At 42.4% G+C, this 22,283-nt stretch overlaps 1 protein-coding gene across 5 annotated transcripts in view; it reads left to right on the top strand.

Moving 5' to 3' along the window:
- The window catches only part of HTR4 (5-hydroxytryptamine receptor 4), a 178,608-nt gene that overhangs the window by 89,908 nt on the left and 66,417 nt on the right, over positions 1-22,283 (top strand). For all 5 annotated transcript variants that reach the window (XM_027607103.2, XM_027607106.2, XM_027607104.2 and 2 more), the window contains 2 exons: positions 8,304-8,429; positions 9,713-9,913. In XM_027607103.2, the coding sequence (XP_027462904.1) occupies positions 8,304-8,429; positions 9,713-9,913 (327 nt within the window). The remainder of the gene's footprint in view (positions 1-8,303; positions 8,430-9,712; positions 9,914-22,283) is intronic.

Below are 22,283 nucleotides of genomic sequence, written 5' to 3' on the forward strand. Positions count from 1 at the left end.
AAATAGAATAAAATAAAATAAATAAAATAAAATAAAATAAAATAAAATAAAATAAAATAAAATAATAAAATAGGTAGTTTTAGCTTGTAAAACTGGAAAAAGGTTTTTAAAAATATTTCTATCCCAAAGGGCCAGAGAAAGAATTTACAATTACAAGTTTTCTAAAGTAATGCTCTAAGATCATACCTGTCAGAATGGCTGGCATCAAAAAGACAAGAAATAACAAGTGCTGGTGAGCTTGTAGAGAAAAGGGAACCCTTGTGCCCTCTCTCAGGTGGGAATGTAAATTGGTGCAGCCACTATGCGAAAAACAGTATGGAGGGTCCTTGTAGAACTACCATAGGATCCAGTAATTTCACTTCTGGGTATTACCCAAAGAAAATGAACACACTAATTTGAAAAGATACATGTACCTCTATGTTGATTGCACCCTTACTTACAATAGCCAATATACGGAAACAACCTGTGTCCGTGGATAGGTGAATGGACAAAGAAGATGTGGCATATGTATATATACACACACACCATGGAATATTACTCGGCCAGAAAAAAGAATGAAATATTGCCATTTGTGACAACATGGATGGACCTAGAGGGTATTATGCTAGTGAAATAAGTCAGACAGAGAAAGACAAACACCATATGATTTGTATGTGGAATCTGAAATACAAAATAAATGAACAAAAAAACCAAATCAGAAGCAGACTCCTAAGTACAGAGAACAAACTGGTGGTTGCCAGAGCAGGGGTGAGGGGAGTGGGTGAAATAAGTGAAGAGGTTTAAGAGGCACAAAATTCCAATTAAAAAATAAATAAGTTGCAGAGATGCAAAGTGCAGCATAAGGAATATAGTCAATAATATTGCAATAATTTTGTATAGTAACAGATTGTAATGACATTTATGGTGGTGAGCATTTCGTAATGTACATAAATGTTGAATCACTATGTGGTACACCTAAGACTAATATAATGTTGTATGTCAACTGTATTTCAAATTTAAAAAAATAAGGCAAATACTCTAAGAAAAGGGAGGCCAGAACCTAGAGTAAGGAGAAGTCTGTCTAAAGTCTAGTCAAGCTGAGTAGAAAGTTAAGGCCGCCTTGGTCAATACCCGATCTTTTTTTTTTTTTTTTAAGATTTTATTCATTTATTTGACAGAGAGAGACACAGCAAGAGAGGGAACACAAGCAGGGGGATTGGGAGAGGGAGAAGCAGGCTTCCCTGCTGAGAAAGGAGCCTGATGTGGGGCTCGATCCCAGGACCCTGAGATCATGACCTGAGCCGAAGGCAGACGCTTAACAACTGAGCCACCCAAGCGCCCCAATACCTAATCTTCTATCTTTATTGAAAACAACAGGGACCTTACATTTAAGGTTAGTAAAATCCACACTAGAAAAACAATCCCAATTTTAGTCAGGGTCTCTCTTTTAAGTCAGAGTAACTTGGCATCCTTTGTGCAGACTGTTGATTGGCAAGAAAATAAATACTGTCTTCTCTAATTTACCTGCAGTTCTTTCGGAGGACCATGCAGTGGTGAACAGGATGGGGGAAGGAAGCCTTGGATAGGGAGGATTTTGAACTGCCTGGGATCCCGTGTGGATGTGCTTTTGGGAAAGATGTTTCTCATGTGACCAGGACTTACCAGGAGTGGAAGAGGAGGACACTCTCCAAAGATCATTGGTCCAGGGCTGGAGCCCGCTCATCAGATACAATTTTATGGCACAATTTGATACATAAAAAGAAAAAGAAGAACTGCTCTGGGTGCCCTGCCTCTTGGTCTCTCCTCAGTCCCAGAAGTGGTCCCATGGTATTTCTGGGGAGCTATCCCTCTTGACATTTTCTTCACTCTCGGCTTCCACAGTACCATACTCACCTGATGTTCCTCAGATATCCTTGGGCATTTTTTCTCATTCTCCTCTGCTGGTTCCTCCTTCTTTCCTGCATGGCTTAGTATTAGAGTTCATCAAGCCCCTGGCCCTCTTGTTGGGTGATTGCATCTCTCCCCCGGCATCTAAATCCCATAGAACGCTGGAAATCCCAAGTGTATCTCTTTCCCAGCCATCCCTTCTGAACTCTAGACACACATATCTAATTGCATCTTTGACATCTTTACCTGAATGTCTTTTAAACACCCCCCCTTTTTTTTTTTTAGTAATTTTAGTACACCCAATGTAGGGCTTGAACCCATGAGCTCCAAGATCAAGAGTCGTATGCTCTTCCGACTGAGCCAGCCAGGCACCACTTCACTTAAATATCGTATAGGTATCTCACACAACATGTTTTTCCCATCTCATGAAATTTCTATCTCATTACCCAGATAAGCAATTCAGAAATGGAACTTCCATTTCTTCTTCTTAGCCACCCATGGATCTATTGTTTTTACCTATCCCTTGACTTCCCAAATAAAGCTTTATTCCACCCATGGCCACAACCCTACTCCAAGCCACTGCCCTCACTTACCTGAATTTGGGCAAGGGCCCCTGACAGGCTTACTCTCTTTCTCTCACATTTGCATCCCCGGGGCCACTTTTCTGCTTAAATCACCTCATTGCATTCTCTATCATTGTCTGATGGAAGATAAACTTCTCAGCAGTGCATACAAAGCCCAAGGAATCTGGCTCCTGGCTACTTTTCAGAACTTACCCCAGATTCTTTATTCCTTGCTCATTCCCTTCCTACAATAGTGAATACAAAATGTCTTTCCTGTCCTAGGACCTTTGCACTTGTTCTTCTCCTGGCTTCTCTAACTCATGGATTCTTTGCATGTATCAGAATTCAGCTAAATGTCATGTCCCATGTTCCCTGATGATCTAGAGTTTTCCTCTAACTCAATTGTTCTCTATCCACTATCTTGTCAATGCCCTTGATAGTTTTACTGTCTAGTGTGTGTGAGTCATGAACCAGCATCATGGGTATCCGTGATGCTCTTCATGAGCCTACGTGCTTGTGAGAAATGCAGAACCCCAGTCCCCATCCCAGGCCGAAAGAATCAGAATTTGCATTTTAACAAGATCCCCTGTAGATTCACATGAACATTAAAGTTTGAGAGTGTCACTTTGAAGTACTGATCACCAATTGTATTTCTTTAGCTATGCACTTGCTTATTGTCTTTGTCCATTAATAGTTTGAACTCCATGACGGGAGGGTCTTGGTCACCTTCTTTACTGTTGTATCCCAGTGCTTGGCATATGGTTGGCAATCAATACATATTTGATAAATGAGAGATTTAATCTAACTTTCTCAATTGATCCGTGAAGAAACTAAGGCTCGGAGAAGGCTAGTGACTTCTTTGAAGTTACTGTTGTTAACATGGCCAGCGCAAAAAAAGAGAAAAGAGTTCTTGACTCCTGAGAAAGTGTATTCTGTGTGTATGTGACCTTGAAACCAATTGTTCTGGATGATGTAACAAACCTAAAACTTCCTTAGCTATTGTCCGTGTATGGGCTTCTGATATTAATAACAATGATTACTTATTTATATTATACTTTGTCATTTATAATCCATTTCCACATACACTAACATATGTGGAAATTTAACCAGAATTATTGTCATAACATTTTCTTCTATTAAGAGCAGAGAAAATGGTACACAGAGCCAACAAGTTTGTGGTATTTCTTTTTTTTTTTTTTTTTTTAAGTTTGTGGTATTTCTTAACAGATCAAGAGACAATTGAAAAAAGCAAATGAAGAGAAAGGAGGGGTGCCTGAGTGGCGCAGCCAGTTAAGGGTCTGACTCTTGGTTTCAGCTCAGGTCACCATCTCAGGGTCGTGAGATTGAGCCCTGTGTTGGGCTCTGCGCTCAGCAGAGTCTACTTGAGATTTTTTTTTTGCCCTCTCCCTCTGCCCCTCCTCTCCTCCCCCTTCTAAAATAAATGAATATTAAAAAAAGAATAGAAAGGAAAATTTCTCATAATTGTCAGAGAACCAGTTTAGTGGCGTGGACAGCTCTTTGTCCAGATGAGGACTGCCTGGTCACAGTTGATGGAGTGGTTGGAGGCTGTCAGAGGTAACCTAGGGATCTAACATGGATTTTGCTGAAATGGTTCCTGATTTATTTTAATTATCATTACTGGACTTACATTTAGTTCAGTGGACAGTTCTGTTTAATTAGAAAAGCTCCTTCCGTGATTTAAATTTTGCTTGTCACTCACAGTTTAAAGTTTAGCTATTTCTAGTTCCTAATTGGCGTGCCACAAATGAACCATAACACAGAACTTGGGATTCTCTGACCCTGACATAGCCTTTTGATTTGAAATATACATTCTCTGGTGCCAGAAGTGTTCACCACATCTCCTGAATCTGGCTTTTTCTCCTACAAGAGGAAAGGCAATACAGGGGAGATGGTTCTAATGGTGAGGATGTGGTGGATGGAGAATCCATGTTCTAAGAATATGTTCAGATCATTGTCTATAGACAAGAAAACAACCAAAAATCAGCCAGTTCAACCTGCCTCCAACACAGGAGCCCCATACAATATCCTGATATGTGGTCATCCATGTAACCATTTTTTATTGTGATAAAATATACATAACATAAAATTTACCATTAATATGTAAAATAACCATTTTAAACATGTGGTTCAGTGACAGTAAGTACATTCACGATGGTGTCCAACCATCACCGCTATCCATCTCCAGAACTTTTTCCTCTTCCTAACAGAAACTGTGTACTCACTAAATAACTTCTCATTCCCTGCTCCCCCAAGTCCCTGGTAACCACTATTCTGTTCTCTGTTGCTGTGAATTTGCATATTGTAGGCTCTTCATATAAATGGAATCATACAATATTTGTCTTTTTGTCTGGATTATTTCATATTTCACTAAGCATTTTGTTTTCAAGTTTTATCCATGTTGTAGCTTGTATCAGAACTTCATTTCTTTTTATGGCTGAATAATATTCCATAATATGTATTACCACGTTTTGTTTATCCATTTATCTATTGATGGACACTTGGGTTATTTCTACCTTTTGGCTATTAAGAATAATATGCTATAAACGTAGATATACAAGTATTTATTTATGCCCCTGCTTTCAATTCTTCGGGGGTTATACCTAGAACTAGAATTACTGGATCATCTGGTCATTCTATGGTTAGTCTTTTGAGACACTTTTGAGAAAGTTTCTTCTGAGAAATGGTTTTCCACGGTGGCCACACAATTTTACATTTCCAGCAGAATGCACGAGGGTTCCACTTTCTCCATGTGGTTATCAACACTGGTCACTTTTCAGTTTTGTTTTATTTTTATAGTAGCCATCTTAATGGGTGCAAAGTGGTATAACAGGTATTCTTAAACATTTCTGTCCCAAGCTGAGGAGTTCAAAACAATGCCAGGAAGCTACTGCGGACCATAGTTAGTTGTTAGAAAGTTCTTACTGTTTGTTACTAAATCTTACCTTTCTCTGGCAGTGACTCTCAACCTTGGTTGCACATCAGAATAACTTGAGAGCTTTTAAAAATTCCAATGTTTAGGCTGCAAAACCCAGACCAATTAAATCAATGTCTTAGAGATTGGAGCCCATACATCAGCATTTGTGAAGGCTTCTTAGGTGATTTTTAAAAAAAAAGTTTTATTTAAATTCAATTTAGTTAGCATATAGTGTATTATTAGTTTCAGAGGTAGAATTTAGTGATTCAGTGCTCGTTACATCAAGCGCCCTCCTTAATGCCCATCACCCAGTTACCCCATCTCCCCACCTGCCTCCCCTTCCAGCAACCCTCAGTTTGTTCCCTAGAGTTAAGAGTCTCTTCTGGTTTGCCTCCCTCTCCATTTTTACCTTTTTTTCTTTCTCCTTCCCTTCCCCTATGTTTTGTTTCTTAAATTCCACATGTGAGTGAAATCATAGGGTATTTGTCTTGCTATGTCACCAAAGTTGAGAACCACTGCTTCCAACCTGACCCCTGGTCCCACTTAGTTCCCCAGTCTAGAGGGCGTCAGTTGTGATGACCCCATCACGGTGCCTTCTCTGGCAACTCCCATTAAGCAGCCAGCCCTTCATCCCCCGCTGGCAGTCCTGCCCTCCTCTCCGTCCCAGATTTTTTACCAGAGTGATAGCTGATACTTGACACAGTTTCTCATTTATCTATTCATTGACTGTTCTCTGTTTCACTTATCTCTGCTTCTATAAGACGTACAACAATGCCTAATGCAGAGTAGGTGCTCAGAAAATAGTGTTGAATGAATGAATGCATAAATCTACTCTTATTTTCAAATGACAGTGCTTCAGTTAGTTAAAAATAGCTTTTGTGTCTTATCTGTGGGTCTTCTCGTCTCTAGGCAAAATCTTCTTTGTACCTCCAGCCAGTCTTCAAAGACATTGAAGAATAAACCTCACCATTATGAATACATTGTCTTTCTTTCTTTGTAAATTGGAAAATAATTGAGTACTTCCCATGTACTACACATACCAGTACACACATATAGCAGATGAGACACTGTGCTAGGATCTGGGAATTGCAGTGAAAAAGAGAACCAAAGTCATTCTGTGGGAGTGGGACACAGGCAGTAATCAACAACAGAAGTCATTTCAGAGAACAAATGCTATAAAGAAAATGCACAATGTTTGTTGGCTGTGGCACATTAAATGGGGATTGACCTTAAGCTGAGACCTGAATGGCAAGAAGAAGCCAGCCACTAAAGAAGCATCCCAGGAGGAAGGCACAGCAAATACAGCGGCTTTGGGGGGAGGTACATGTTTCAGCAGTGCTCTCTCAGTCAGAGCCTCTGAGAAGGACAAGGAGAAAAACCACTGTCACCTCCTTTGTTAGACACTTTACCTGCATCCACATGGCCTAAGATCAAATTAGTTTGGGGTCGCCGTAGCACCCTATTGAAGCCTTTTCCTCCTGAGTTAAATCTTCCCCTGTCCAGTATTTGTAACATGTTGGTAGTTGGAATTTAGGTGTGGAAGAGTGATTTGGATGAACATAAGTTGAATTTCTTTTCATGAACCCTTAGCCATAACAACTTCATTCAGTCAAAACACTTGTCAGCAGAGTGGAGGAACTTGTTGGTTTTCCAACCGCTGCAATACTGGTTCCTTGTTCCAGTTGGCGTCTTGACTTCCATACCTGAGGGAAAGAATTTTGGAGGAGGCCAGAGCTAGAACGTGGTGGGGCCAGCAGCCATCTTGGTTTTCAGTCGAAGTAGCTCAGTAAAGACAGCTCTTTCTTGCTGCCTGGGACCCTGTGTTTCCAGTGGAGGGCTCATAGGACAAGGAGCTGTTCCCAGACCAGACTCTACTATATTTTGCCAATTCAGTTCTCCCCTCTGGGCCTCAGTTTCTCCATATTGTAATGCAGGGTTTGGGTCTGAGAGTTTTGAGATCCTTTGAAACTTCACTAAGAAGGAGAATTTTATTACTACTCTATTAAAAATAAAACTTTTTCCTATAGCTTCTTCATAACCTTCAGATTTTATGCTTTCATTGATGTGGACGCTTGCTTCCAAATTACTAAAAACAAAATGATGAGTTTGCAGTAGGAGGGCAGGGTTTATAGGACCAAATCGGATGCCGAAATGGACAAGGACACAGATTTGAGCTGGGATGTTGGGCACCAAAAGAAATAAGGTCCAGGGCAGTGACAGGAGCCCCTGAGCATATCGATTGGCTGCTGTCTTTGCGATGGACTTCACAGAATCTGAGATCTGTTTATTCAGGTCAACTTTGTTAGAACAATCTTCAAGCCATGACCTCTCCCTTGGACAGCCCATCTGTACACAGCAGCTTCCACATGGGCAGGGATAGGGGTCTGGAGAGAGGGTGGCTCTTCTATTCACGCAGACCCTGGTTCAAGTTACTGTCGTCATTCATTCGTCCAACACCATCTTTCCTTCATCCGACAAATGTGAGTGATGCATTGAAACTGAACTGATCAGTGAGTGGATAAAACAGACAAGGTCTCTGCCTCCTGGAGCTTACATCCTAGCTGGGGAAGTGCACAAAACAGGAATCAACCAAATACATTTCTGAGCACAAGCTGAGGTAAGTGCTCTGAAGCAAAGTCACAGGCTCTCTGAGGGAGAATAACTGTGCAGTTTCAGAGTAGTTAATTCCCCTCTCTGAGCCTCCTCCTCCTTATGTAGGAGTTAACTAGGATAACGTGTAAAGTAACAGGTACGGACATTGGCATACACTGGGTGCACAATAAATGTGTATTACAGCTGCTGTTGCTAAAGTGACCTTCCTGAAGATAAATGAGGGGAAAAATTGATTTTCTTTCCCGTGTCTCAGCGTTTCCTTTAATTCTGTGTATGTGTATGTGTATGTGTATCTGCGTGTGCCTGTGTGCATGTGTGTCTTCCAGTTCCAAGGAGGGTTTTGGGTCAGTGGAGAAGGTCGTGCTGCTCACATTTCTCTCGGCGGTTATCCTGATGGCCATCTTGGGGAACCTGCTGGTGATGGTGGCTGTGTGCAGGGACAGGCAGCTCAGGTGAGTAGCAGGAGGAGACCTCAGGAGGAAACCGGTGTAGAGCTCTAGGATCTCCCTGGACAGCTGGGGCCTGAACTATGAGTTCCTTTATAATTGTAATTATGAAAGGGAAATGATGTTGTGAAATAGAGCAGGGAAAAATCACACATAATTTCCCATGACTAACATAACCAGTGTAAGCACTTACATGCATCTCTGTCCCATCTTTTTCCTGTGTTCAACTTCGGGTTTTGGGGTGGGGGAGGGTTGGTGATAGGTGTGATCACTATATATACACATACAATTGTTGAGGACATATCTAATCTAACCCCCCCACTTCATCAGTGGTTCAGAAAAGGGGTGGCTGCCCAGTGACTGATCTAGTATTTAAACCTGTGTTTTCTGCTCTTTCCACGTCATGAGTCTCAACTCAGCTGCAATTAAAATCATCTGAAGATCTTTTGAAATTGCTGATGTGTAGTATAAATATGTCCCATATAGTATTTGGAGCATACTACTGAATAGTTATTCGTTGTTTATTTGAAATTGAGATTTAACTAGGAGTGCTCTATTTTATCTGAAACCCTGGGGGGGGGGCGGGGTGCATGGATAGGTTAGTCACCCAAAGTCTCTGAACTAATTGATCTGGGGAGAGACATGGGCATTCATATATATATAAAAATTCACCAGGCGATTCTAAGGCTCAGCCTGGATCGAGAGCCACCAGGCCATGAGGGGGCATAAAAGATGCATTTCTGCCTGATCTGTGGCCTTCCTCTAAGCAAGGCATGCACGAATCCAGGGATGATGCAAAGAAAGTATAAAAGCACAATTCTGACCGGGGTCACAAATGTGAGGCACACAGTAATCAATCTCAGAGAGGAAAACAGTGGAATTTGACACCATTTGTGAGGAGGGCCCTTTAGGAGGGTCCCCTGAGAATAACCAAACCATGGCCTGAAGGGGAGGATGGATGGGGAGAGAGAACAGCCTGTGTAGAGGCCCTAGGGAGGGGTTCCATGCATGGGGGCTCAAATCAGGCCCGTGTGGCCTCAGGGAAGAAGATGGGAGGGATTTGGGTGCAAGGGGGTCTGGAGAAGTCGGGGGTGGCTGGACCGTGCACGCCGTGTGGCGGAAGGGAAAGGGGGTCTTGCAGAACGCACTGGAGAGTTGACTTTCTTTTCCTTTGTCTCTCTCCCTTCTTTCTTTGTTTTCCTCTCCTCCTTTTTTCTCTCCTGCTCCTTTCGCTCCCCTTTTCCTTTGTTCCTCCCCCCTGCCTCCTCCCTTACACGTTTCACTCACAGGAAGATAAAAACCAATTACTTCATTGTATCTCTCGCCTTTGTGGATCTTCTGGTCTCGGTGCTGGTGATGCCCTTTGGTGCCATCGAGCTGGTTCAAGACATCTGGATTTATGGGGAGATGTTTTGCCTCGTCCGGACATCTCTAGACGTCCTGCTCACGACGGCATCGATTTTTCACCTGTGCTGCATTTCTCTGGATAGGTAAGGGCAGAGCAATGTGCACAGCGGAGCTCCATGCTGGGCACAAGGACCTGAGGGCTATTGGACCTTTCTTTCTTCCCTAGTTCATTAGAAGCGATGAATCTCAGAGTGATAGATCTGGCTACTCACTGGTTCCCCCATGCTCTAGTCTCTGCAGAGGGCTCCTTTTTAGTCAGGCCCTCTCTGAGGTCCTGCAGACGCCGAGGTTTGTAAGGCTTAGAACCTGCCTGCGGGGAGCTCACAATCTAGACAGTGACAGGTAGCGGCGACCAGATTCACTGTAGAGCTCTACATTTTTATACGGATGGCGTGAACCAAACTCTGAGGGAGTAAGAATGAATACACCTGCCCCGTAGGCAGCAGAGCTGGTTCAGAATGATAGTCTGATGTTTGAACATGACCTCCTCCCCAAAAATGTGTCTGTATCATGATTTTATGTGCATGCAACCTGGAGAATCTTTTCCAGAAAGTTAATTGTAAAATCCCCAATAATTGATTGTTTGGGGGATGCGGGGCTAACATTTAATTCTTTTGAAAAATTTTGTTCTTTTTCTTCACATTTGACTTCAGGAGGCCTAATGATTTCCATCTTTGCCTTCTTTGTTTGAGATGTATATTTCTTAGTTGTAGTAGGACTTTTTATTTTCCAATTCCTGCGTGTTTATATTCAGTAATAAAAGCAGAATGCAATTTAAAGTTCAGATAATTACAGGATCATAGACCGACATCACGGTATTCGTATCTCAGGGATAGTTCCCAAAAGAAAGTGTGGTGTGCAAGTCACATGTTATCGGAATGAGCAGGGACAAGCTTTTCTTATCTCTGGAAAAGTGCAACAGACCCAGTTTCTCCTCTGGTCTAGGGATAGTCACTGTTTCTTTAATCGTGGGACAGGGAAAGCAGTTGACTAAAATTAGAGATTGTGACGTATCTAAAATATGTGTCTTTAAACACGAAAATCAGAGTCTGTCCAGAGAATTACTCACAATGGGGAAGGTCTTGAGGGCCTGGAACCAGCTGCAGGAACAGCGGATTCATCTCCTATCTCATGGGACAGGTGCTTATTGATGGGAATGGCAAGCATAATGGCCAGCTCTGCTTAAATTGTGTGAGCTCTTTCTCTCTCTTTCTCTACCAAGAACACATAGTTGAATGTGCTGAAGTTAAATGCACATATAATGAGACTCTCTAGCTATAGATAGTGACATTGGTAAAACTGAGCTGTTGGTTGGCAGCCAGACCCGTAGCATGTCATAGTGTGAAATTTGTGTTTATTAGCTTATTTACAACAGTCTGACTTCAGTACATGAAAGACTTACAGGCAGTCACTATATACTGTATGGAAGTTCGCAGGAGAGGAAATGAAATGTCAGGGAGTAGAAAATGCATGGAAATCTTGCGGGGTAGCCTGCCTATGATCACTGCCAAAATGAGTGCCAAGACTAAAAATATTATAGGAGCTTGGAGAAGGCAAAGCTGAGGGGATCATGGCAACTGGAGTTAACCTTCAGTGTGGGGGAAAAGCAAAGGGAAGAAAAAGAGCCGAGTAGCGAGTGAAGAATGGGGGAGACATGTAGAATTATCTTCCTGATTTGGAAAATTTACTCTGAGCAGTCCTGAGGAAAGGACTGCAGGTTCCCTACGGAGATTTGGCTTCAGAGTTCCAGATTAACTCTCAGGTGTTTTTGAAATCATGAAATTTTCCCCACGTAGGCAGGAGCTGTCGTGAAGCAGGATGGGCTGGTCATTAAGATCCATCTGCTTTAGAACGGAAGAGATTTGGGTTCAAATCCCAGCTCTGCCAATGTTTAGCTCTGAGAATGGTGGTAAGTTATTAAGCTTTTCTGAGTCTTCTGTTTTCTCATCTCTAAAAATGGGGGCAATAGCATCTATTTTATAGGATTGCAGTTAGGATTAAGTTAGATAGTTCATCGAAGGCATGGCACTGGCCCCGCTAGGCACCATACAAAATGCTAGTGGATGTTCATTTCAGTTCCTGCAACTATCCATGCACTTCATGATACTTCTGAACTTGGACCTTCTCAGTGAATAGCTGCTCCAGCAGATGCATCATCCAGAAATCAGGTAGTTATTCTTAATGTGGTCTTTCCTTATCCCCTGCATTTAAACAATAAGTCCTACTGATTTTCCTTCCTAAACAGATCCAACTCTGTTTCTCTCCATCTTTATTATCCTGGTCCAAACTAATGTCATCTCTTGCATAAGCCACTTCAGCAACCTCCTAATTGTTCTCCCCACATCTACTTTATTCTCCTCCAATCTGCTTGCCCCTTACAAGATCTCATTGCCAGAGCCAACGAAGCAACTTTGATCTTGTTGCTCTTTGCCTGAAACCCTTCAATGGGTGTCATCGTACTAAGGATCAAGACCAGACTCCTTGACCTGTAAGGTTTTGTACCATCTGTCTCCTGTGTCCCCAGCCTCACATGATGCCCTTCACCAGACTCACTCCCTGGGCTGCAAGCTGTCTTGGCCTTCTTTCTCTCTCCAGTGCTCTGTGCTCAGCACTCCCAGGACCTTCGCTCCACTCTCTGCCTGGAAAGCTCCTTTGCCCCCTCCTCTCCTGCTTGTCTTTCAGATTTTAGCTCAATCCTTTCCTCCTTCCAGAAGCTGTCTCTGACCCCATCAAACCAATTCTGCTTTGTAAAATTTAGTGCAATTGTGACTTAAATCAATTCTTTGACTTTTTTTTTGCATTTATACTCTCTTTATTGAAGTATAATTAACATACTGTGTTATATTACTTTCAGGTGTACACACAGTGCTTCAACAATTCTATATATTACCGAATGCTCACCGCGATAAGTGTAGTGACCATCTGTCACCCTACAACGTTATTACACTTTTATTGACTATATTCCCTATGCTGTACTTTTCATCTCTGTGATTTATTCATTTTGTAACTGGAAGTTTGTACCTCTTATTCTTCTTTATCTATTTCACCCGTTTCCCCCCCCCCACACACACACTTACTCTCTGCCAACTCCCTGTTTGTTCTCTGTGTTTAAGAGTCTGGGGGTTTTTTGCCTCCTTTTTTGTTGGTTTGTTTGTTCATTTGTTTTGTTTCTTATATTCCACTCATATGTGGACTGTCTCCCCTGGTGGGAGAAAGTGCAAGGGTATGAATAAGGACAGGGTCCCGCCCTCATGGAACTTACCTTTTTAATGGAGAAATTAACAATTAGCCAGTAATTACATAAATACTGATTTAGGTGTTTGGGAAACACTGTTCAACAAATGGAATGTTCAGTACACCCTCTTTTTGAGGGAATTCTCTCAAAAATTCTCTTTTTGTGCCACCATTAGCTCCATTTCCTTCTCTGATAGTGGACATCAAAACCTCTGATACAATAAATATGATGGAGCCAGATGGTTTCGTTTGGTTTGTTTTCCTCAGGGAGCCTGGGAAATTTGCCAGTTGTCTCTAGCATCTCCTGTCCCTAAGGGTGATATGCTCATTGGGATGGAAGGTCCACCCTGAACTTGATAACACAACATCTTAGCCTGGAAGAGTATGCTTTTATTTATCATCTAGCTTCTGTTTTTCTCTGTCCCTCCCAGCCTGACAGTTGGGCTGGGTTGGACTGGGCTGGGCCAGAGCACAGAGTGAGCGTGTCAGTGAGATTTGATTCCTGGCAAGATGTTTTGTCTTCCTCTCTGGAGCTACCATGAGTCTGTGGGGACAACTGATCTAGAGTAGTGCTTCCCAGACAAGAACGCTGACTGTGATTCTTAATCCCACCCGGATGGCAGACCTTTGGATCAAAGTGAGATGTAGGACTCTATTAATATTATAAAATGCTTTTTCCCAACTGCAGTGCTCCACCCACTGTGCTTCCTGGTGCTTGGAGAATTGAATCCTATTAATGAAAGTTTATTGCCTTGTTAAAAATCATTTCCAAAGCATAATTAAACTACTTGCATCATATAGTATGGTCATGGGAGACCAGAAAACTGCATTAAAAGCATTATAGTACAGTTGATTATTTTGAAGCTAAGGTTCTGTGGTGAATGAAAACCAACCAAGTATTTGTCATAGAGTACTGGTTTTAATCCAGCCACTAAAAACCATGGGAAATAGTTATGTGTGTTGTCCTAGAAAGATATCACTGGTGTGTTATTTGGGGGAAAAAAGTGTCAGATTTTAATGTTCAGAATAATTCCACTTTTGTAAAATAAATATAGAGATGTTCGTATCTAGGTGTATCTGAGTGAGTGTGAGACAGGCAGAGACAGAGAGAGAGAGAGAGAGCGAGATTATGAATAAAATTGCACCAAACCATTAACAACAGTTATATGGGGGGGGGGGGGTGGGCAGTTGGGAGTGGTCCTGGCGAGACTGGATAATCAGTTGGATTGGGGTCAGGAGAGACATCACTCTTACTAACTTCTAAAATATGTTTTAAACTTCAGTTTTCCCTTTGCTAGATGTTGACACTTCTTGAACGTAGGAGTATCCATGATAGCCTGTGGCTGACATGATAGCCTTAGACCAGCACATTCTCAAGTCACTGAGAACATTCTGACATTAGTCTAGAAGTTCCCTCTGAGGGCTGAGCAAGGCGGAGAGCACAGACATCTTTCTGGCCAGTGTGTCCCCTCTGCTTTCTCACAGGATGCCCTGGATTCACCCTGGGTGGGAGCCCTCACCTTCTCCCAGGGTCAACATACTCTTCCTCCCCCTGACCCTCCCATCCATCTTCCTTGGTCCCGCCCCAGGTCATGACCTTCCGCCTGACCCACCGCAGCAGCCTCTTTTCTAATCATCACAGCTTTAAACAAGCATGACAGTAATACCTGAGCATTGTAAAAAAAAAAAAAAAAAAAATGCCGTCAGTTTACAAGTAGAACATAAAAAGGTCTCCATTCTCCCTCTGCACCTCCACAGCTGTAAGGAAACCCTAGAGGTGACCACCCTAAATGGCAGCTTCCTGCCAGTTCCAGTCATGTTTTATACACGAAGCAGACTTCAGTGAATATCTTTTTTGTTTACTCAAACGGATTTATGTTTTAAATAAGCCTTTGAGAAGGGCTTTCCCTGTATATATCCCATTGAATTTCCTGGATGTAGTGTTTTGACCAACTTGCTTCTCAGATGATATATTAGTAAGATCTTTTTCAGCAGCGTGCGACAGAAAATACATTGATTGGTTCAGGTAGCTAAAAAGTCTGGCTTCAGACGTGGCTTTCGGCAGGGTTTGAACAATGCCATCTAGGCTCGCTCTCTCCCTCTGTCTCTGTCTCCCTCTCCTTGTCTCTGCCTTTCTTCTTTCTTCTGTCTCTTCCTTCTCTGTCTCTCTCCCTTTCTGTCTCTGTACATTTCTCTGTGTTCTCTTTATATCCGCCCTCTCCGTCCCTAGGCTGTGTTCTTCGTGGATTCAGTCTCGGGCAGGGCTTAGAGAAATGAGTCTAAAACCATCCTTAACTCATGAGTCCACAGGATAAGACACCTAAATACTCTTTCTCGTGGAAGAACTTTGGCTGCCTTTGCTTGAGGCACTCTCATCTTGACCAGTCACCACGGTGGGATGACCAATCAGGGTTGCTGGGCAGAGGTGAGGCACCATGACTGTCAGCTTTACTAGAAGCATATGGCAGTTCCCTCTGGAAGAAGGATGTTGGGCAGACAAGAACAACAGACATCGGCTTCTTTTAGGCTGGCCGAGGGACGTGCGGATATCTTTATGGAGCCTCCACAACAAGACAAAGGTTTGCTTTTCCCACCTCTTCTTGTTTTAGGCCAAACAATCCCTAGATCCTTCCACGGGCTCCATAGGTCAAACTTGTTAGACTTTTAAACATTTTGATCCCCTTTCCCTCATCAATGCTGTACTTTGTCATATTTGGCATCAAATTCAATCCCCTTTAAAGTCTTTCACTTCCCTCAGTATACCATTCTCTACGGCATTGCAAGGTTTCCTCGTTGATACCAAATTGCCACGCTTTCCCTTGGCAACCCAAGAACTTGACGTGTTTTATCTGCAAAAACTCTTCCAACCATTTCTCAGTCACAGATTTTCTTTTAAAACAAGTTTACTTGTTAAACATATGATTTTGACTCAAAGGTTGCATATTTCATCCTGTGCTAGAGATAAACGTGTCTGCACTTCTTAATGATCTCCCTGCGGCACCACTCAATTTTGTAACATATACCTGAAAAGTGTCTGTCACTGTGAACTTGTGTCACACAGCTATATTTGTATTCCCAATGGGATTGAAATACGCTTCTGTAAGGAAAGCATATTATGTTTCTCCTTCTCACATACTCTTGGAGGCCTGGTTCATGCTTTGTACATAATAGTAGTATTTGTTGAGTGAATCTCATGCTAGAGGATATGAACGCTTATTTTTTTTTTTTAAGATTTTATTTATTTATTTGACAGAGAGAGACACAGCAAGAGAGGGAACACAAGCAGGGGGAGGGGCAGAGGGAGATGGAGAAGCAGGCTTCCCACAGAGCAGGAAGCCCGATGCGGGGCTCGATCCCAGGACCCTGGGATCACGACCTGAGCTGAAGGCAGACGCTTAACAACTGAGCCACCCAGGTGCCCCATTTATTTTTATATTCATTTCATCAAATATGTATTGAGCACTTACTAATTGCTAGGAGCTGAGCAGAGCAGTGGAAGTGCAGCAGTGAACAACCAGAAAAAGCTCTGAATCACAGATTTTTTTTAGTCTAGTGGGGAATACAAGTAATAAATAAGGAATTATGGTAAAATGGTGGTCATTGAAATCAAGGAGAACTTGGCCTCCAAAGCAGGGGAAGCTCTGGGAGGAAGTAACGGTGAGGCTGGGATCTGTGGAATATGCAGATGTCAGTAGGTAAAGGGGAAGAAGAGGAGGCATGGGGAAAGAAGGTTCCAGAAAACAGCATGTGCAAAGTCCCAGAGGTTTCTCAGTGACACTTTATCAACTACTGGTTGATAAATTCTTACCTTGTGTTTCAGTGCTTTTCCCAACTCGTCCTCAGTCTGTTTTTCCTACCTCAGCTCCCACCCACGAGTGATCCGTTATCATATTCTAAGTATGATACATTTCCTCATAGCCCCATGTTGCTGCCTGTATCGTGCGTTCCTTTTCTTTTCCTGATGAACACTCACCTTTCAATATCCGGACAAGATGTGTCACTTTCTCTACCAACTGGTCAGGCTTCAGTCCCAAAGATTTGTTGTTTCCTCCTCTGAGGGCCCATAGTATATTAAGTATCCATTATCATTTACCTTAATCATTGGTTTATGTCCTTCTCACCCTAGACTAGAAGCTCCTTGAGAGTCAGCCTTCAACTCGCCTGTCCTGTGCTCTTCTGATCAGTCCCCAGTAGCTGCTCCTGGCACATTTAGCTGATGCTCTGAGATGTGACTTGTGGTTGCCTGGGCAGACTTTGGTGTTCATTTTTCTACCCTTCTAGAACGTGCAATGTAGCAAATAGTTAAGAACGAGGTCTGGGATGCTAGACTACCTGGATTCAATCCCGGCTGGAGCAGTTATCAATTGTATAATCTTGAGAAGTTACCTAAATTTTCTGGGTTTTATCTACTCAGCTGTAACATTGTATGAATAATAGTACCTTCTCTTTGGAGTTTATGAAGAATAAATAGCTGAGTGCATGCAGATAACATAAATCAGTTCATGGTACCTGATAAGGATTCAATAAATGTTAGCCACAGTATCGTTCCATTATTGTTTTCCTTTTCAAATGCAAATTTCTACTGGTTGTTGTGGGTGCCTTCCCAGACACTGGTAGCTGCCTTTTCCTTTGCGTTGAATGACTGAATGTCCTTCAAGTATAGCCCCTCAGCCTGCCAGCACTGGGCATCTCCCCCATTCCCTTTGGAGAGCTCACCCATTCAGTGGCTTCAGCAGCAGCTCTGCTCCCTTGTCTCCTGCAGTCTTGTCCCATGCTGGGCTCTGGGGTCCTGTCTCTACCTGCCTCTTCAGCATCTTGCCTTAAGCTTCTGTCTCTCTTCTTAATTTCCAGGGTGCCCAAAGTGGAAATTTCCATCATAAACTAAGATCCTTCTACTTTGTACATCAAAGGTGCATCTGTTAGTCATCTTTTAGTCGTTTAAATGCAATTTTTGAGGTCATCTTTGACTTATCTATCATGACCGGCTGGATGCCAAATCATAGATGTATTTTCATAAATATCTTTATGATCCATCTTCCTCCTCTTCACTCATTCCCCCCCTCCCATTTCTTGATTGTTGCAGTAGGTTTTTGGTTATTATTTCTGTATATTATCTTATTTTTCAGGTGTATCTTTAAATTATTTAAATATATTTAAATTTTTTCCATGTGTCCCTAGCTCAAAAACTTACAGGGCACAGCATATATATTCTCCTTCCTCTTCCTAAATAGGGTTGCTTTGGTCTAAACTTGCCCGTTTATTTATCAGCATTACCAGAGCACGGACTTTGGCAGATATGGGTTTAAGTCCCAGTTTTACTGTATCCTGGCCCTATGATATTGGGCAAGTGGATTGAACTCTCTGGGGCTCAGTTGCCTCATATTTAAAATGTGGATAATGAGGGGTGCCTGGGTGGCCCTTGATTTTGGCTCAGGTCATGATCTCAGGGTCGTGATCTCGAGCCTCACACCGGGCTCTGCGCTCTTCTCCCTCTGCGCCCCCCCCAAAAAAAAGAAAAGAAGAGGGGGAAAAGTGTGGCTAATGAGAGCTCCCTTGTAGAGTTGCAATAGGAATTAGATACAATGTAGAATACACCTCCTGCCGCATAGTGTGCCCTCAGTGAGTGGGTGTCACGTCCAGTAGGAATAGTGGTAGTTGTAGGAGAGAGAAGAAACAGACAATTACGGTACAACTGGAGAGGTGCTGTGTCACAGGCATAGACGAAGTACTGTGAAAAACCAGGCCGGAGATGGGGAACCGATTCCAGATCTCTAACAGAAAGAATTCTCTCCTAGTGTTTTTTTGGGCGAGTACAAAGAACTTTCAAGGTGATAGGACCCTTGAGCTGAGTCTGGAAGGGTGGGTGGGGCAGTCATCCAGTGTCTGCTGGAAGATTGATCAATCCATACGTGTCCTAAAGTATACCTTACAAACCTTTGTGTGTGTCCAGTAAACCCTGCCAGGATGTTTTCAGATGACAGTTTTGGCAGATTATCCCTTTTTCTTTAGTCTATGAAACTCAAGGAGACCCCTTCCTAGACAGCTGATATTCCCCTTCTTGCAAGGTTTCTGATCTCGAAGGTACAGAAGAATGTTTAACAGAGAGGAGCACAGTAAGCATTAATCTGCAGATTGTACAAGGTGTTATGGCTCCTGCAGAAGCCCAGTCTGATGCCCTTCAGATCTCTGATGGAAAGGCGTCTCTCCCTGTCTCCCCACCCCCACAATTTTTTCTTCCTGGAACCCAAATTCTCCCTCTGCTCTTGGCTACATTCTCAGTCTCCCTTCGTGTCCCTGGTTCCTTCTTCACTGATCCTCCAGGTGACTGGTTACTTGCCAAGCCTCTTGGGGAGCATAAGGAAAGCCCTTTAGCTCTTCTTGAAGCTGCTGCTGCTTCTCCATCTCTTCAAAGGGGAACCAGAGCAACTGGCATATTACTAAACCAGTTACTGCAAGGAGAAAGACAAATCTCTTTATCCAGAGCTCTGCCACAAAATGTTTGGCTAACTCCCCCTACTGGAGGGAGGACTGATATCCAGCCAATGAACCCCACAGTTAAACCAGACTAGATATTACTTGTTTACTTGTTGTGGTTTATCTATATAACATCTGCCCCAAAACTTAATGGCTTGAACAACAAGGTATCATTATTAGATCTCCCAATTCGGTGCCTCAGGAATTTGGGCTTGGCTAAAGTCTCTTGATGGTGTTTAGCTGGAGACTGGACTAGCCTGGAGGGTCCAAGGCAATTTATCACATGTATGGCACCTTGGTGGGGTCATCTGGAAAGCTGGGCTCAGCTGGGCCCTTATCCCTGCCCGCCTGGTTCCAGGTCTTTATATATGATCTCATATTAATACATCTTAGATTTCTTACATGACAGCTCATGGCTCTGAGCAACCAAGAGTCCTCTTAAAAATTAGTCTTGGGACTGGCATATAATACTTCCTTATGGACTCTTGGTCACAGCAGTCAAAAGGCAGCCCAGATCCACGGGAAGGGGCAGACTCTCCACCTGTCGATGGGAAGTGTCAAAGAACTCATGGCCATCTTTAATCCAACACAATTACAACCTCTTACAAAAACTGAGGTGTTTTACACATAAGAAAACAGACCCAAAGACACCAAATGATTTGTCAAATGTTGGAAGGAATATCCATGAAAGAGTTGAAACTAGAACTGATTTTCCTGCCAAAGGCAAGAATGCCCCTTGTAACTAATAAATTTACTGATTCAGTGGAGCTCTTTATCCCCTAAGTCCGAAGTCCTGAAGACCATTAGCTTGTGCTTTTATGAATTAGGAATTGTGGTGGCGGGGGGGGTGGAATCTGTGGTGAAAGGTTTGTTTTCCTGATTCCATTGCAGTACTTGGGTCTCAGCAGGCAGGTGCTACTTCATCTCTTCTCACTTGTGGTTTAACGTTTCTTTCTTTAGTTGATCTTGATTAGACATTTGGTCTCAGTGACCATCTAGGATATTGTCTTTGATCATTTCAGGTAGGAGGACTGGGCCTGGATTAAGTCCATAAGAGAATACTACACATAATCAATTTCATTGCTTGCAATGGCCTCAATGTTTCCATTCACCTTTGGGGACCAACTCATTCACCATTTTGTTTCTTATAATTGACTACTAGGAGAGATAGTGAACCAGGTGACTTCCATTTTATTAAATAATTCAAAGCCCCTGATTCCAAAATGAATTTGAATCTATTTGAATTCATATATCCATATATATACCCTCTGATCGTTTACATATATATGTGCACTTATGTATACTTACATGCTTAGATATTAGGTATATACATGAAAGGTCAGAAGGAATAGAGGTAAAAATCATAACTATTATTTATTAATCTTTATGGGCCAGGAAAACATTTAAAACATTTCATCAGTTCTCACCATCAGTCAGGGAGGTGGACACAATGTTTCCCATATTACACATGAGGAAACTGGATCATTGAGACATCACATAACTGATCCTGAGACCACAGAGCTAATAAATGGTTAAGGCAGGGAGACTTGATACCCAGATCAAGACATAAAGTTGACTGCTAAAATCTCTAATTCTGAGAATCTAAGGTTCCAAGTTATTCTCCTTGCTCCTTCTGCTTTCTCTGTGGCTGTATGGCAGGAAGTGAGGAGGAAGAATTTTCCTTAATTGCAGGACGAGTGGGGAAGAGATTAGCATGGAGCTTAAAATACATGACTGTCTTCTAAGAGTTGTCAAAGTAAATTGTGTCCCCAGAGACATTTAAAAGCAATTTGATCACACATTTACACATGGCTGCAGTTGGGGAAGCTGGTGGCTGGTCTATCAAAGGGGATTTTAATGGAGTTTTATAAGCAATAGTTTGAAATGTTTTTGCATGAGACATTTCTTTGCAAAAAGCCATGCCACATCTTAGTTAATCCGGGCCATCTGGAACCTCACTTGTCACTTGAACATTCATTTAACCACTTTGTAAAAGTTTTCTAATTAAAGAGGAATGGGACTTGTCCAAAGGAAGTCTAGAGAACAGATCTTGCAGATAAATCTATTCCTGAGGTGAGACAAAACTGCCTTCCCTGAGGAACACTGTCCACCCAGCTTATGAGCCAACAATCCTTTCTCTTGAATTTGTTGTAATTCAGCTTCTTTGGCGGAGCATGTAACAATGTTGATTGCAATGGACATTTTCCAGTTCAAAAAACTTTTGGTGACTCATCCTGGCATAGCATGCAAAAACCTCTGAGACCATCGTTCTCAGAGTCCCCAGACCACCACCAGCAGCGTCACCCCGGACCATAAGGGAAATGCGAATTCTTGGACCCCGTTCCAGATCTTCCAGCAACCTGTTTCAGCAAACCCTCCAGGTGGTTCTGTGACATGCTACAGTTTGAGAACCACTGCCTCTTCAGCAGGCCTTTTTAGACGTATTTTTTTCTACTTCCTTACCAACACTCTGCAGTCCAGCTAACTTGTACCCTTCTTATGTTTATAAGGCTATGTACATACATGGATATAGATTTATGGATTTATTATATATATATTATATATATATAATAAATTATATATTATAATTTCTGTCTCCTGGCTTTTGTCCATACTGTTTCTAGTACATGGATTACACTTTCTCCTCTACCATCCTCACCCAGGCTCTGGTGTCCACCTTAAAAGACACTTGTTGGAGAAAACCTTTCCGTCCCTCTACTAAACAGGACACTTACATCCCAAAAA

Source organism: Zalophus californianus, chromosome 5, assembly GCF_009762305.2.
Source record: "Zalophus californianus isolate mZalCal1 chromosome 5, mZalCal1.pri.v2, whole genome shotgun sequence".
Taxonomy (NCBI): Eukaryota; Metazoa; Chordata; class Mammalia; order Carnivora; family Otariidae; genus Zalophus; species Zalophus californianus.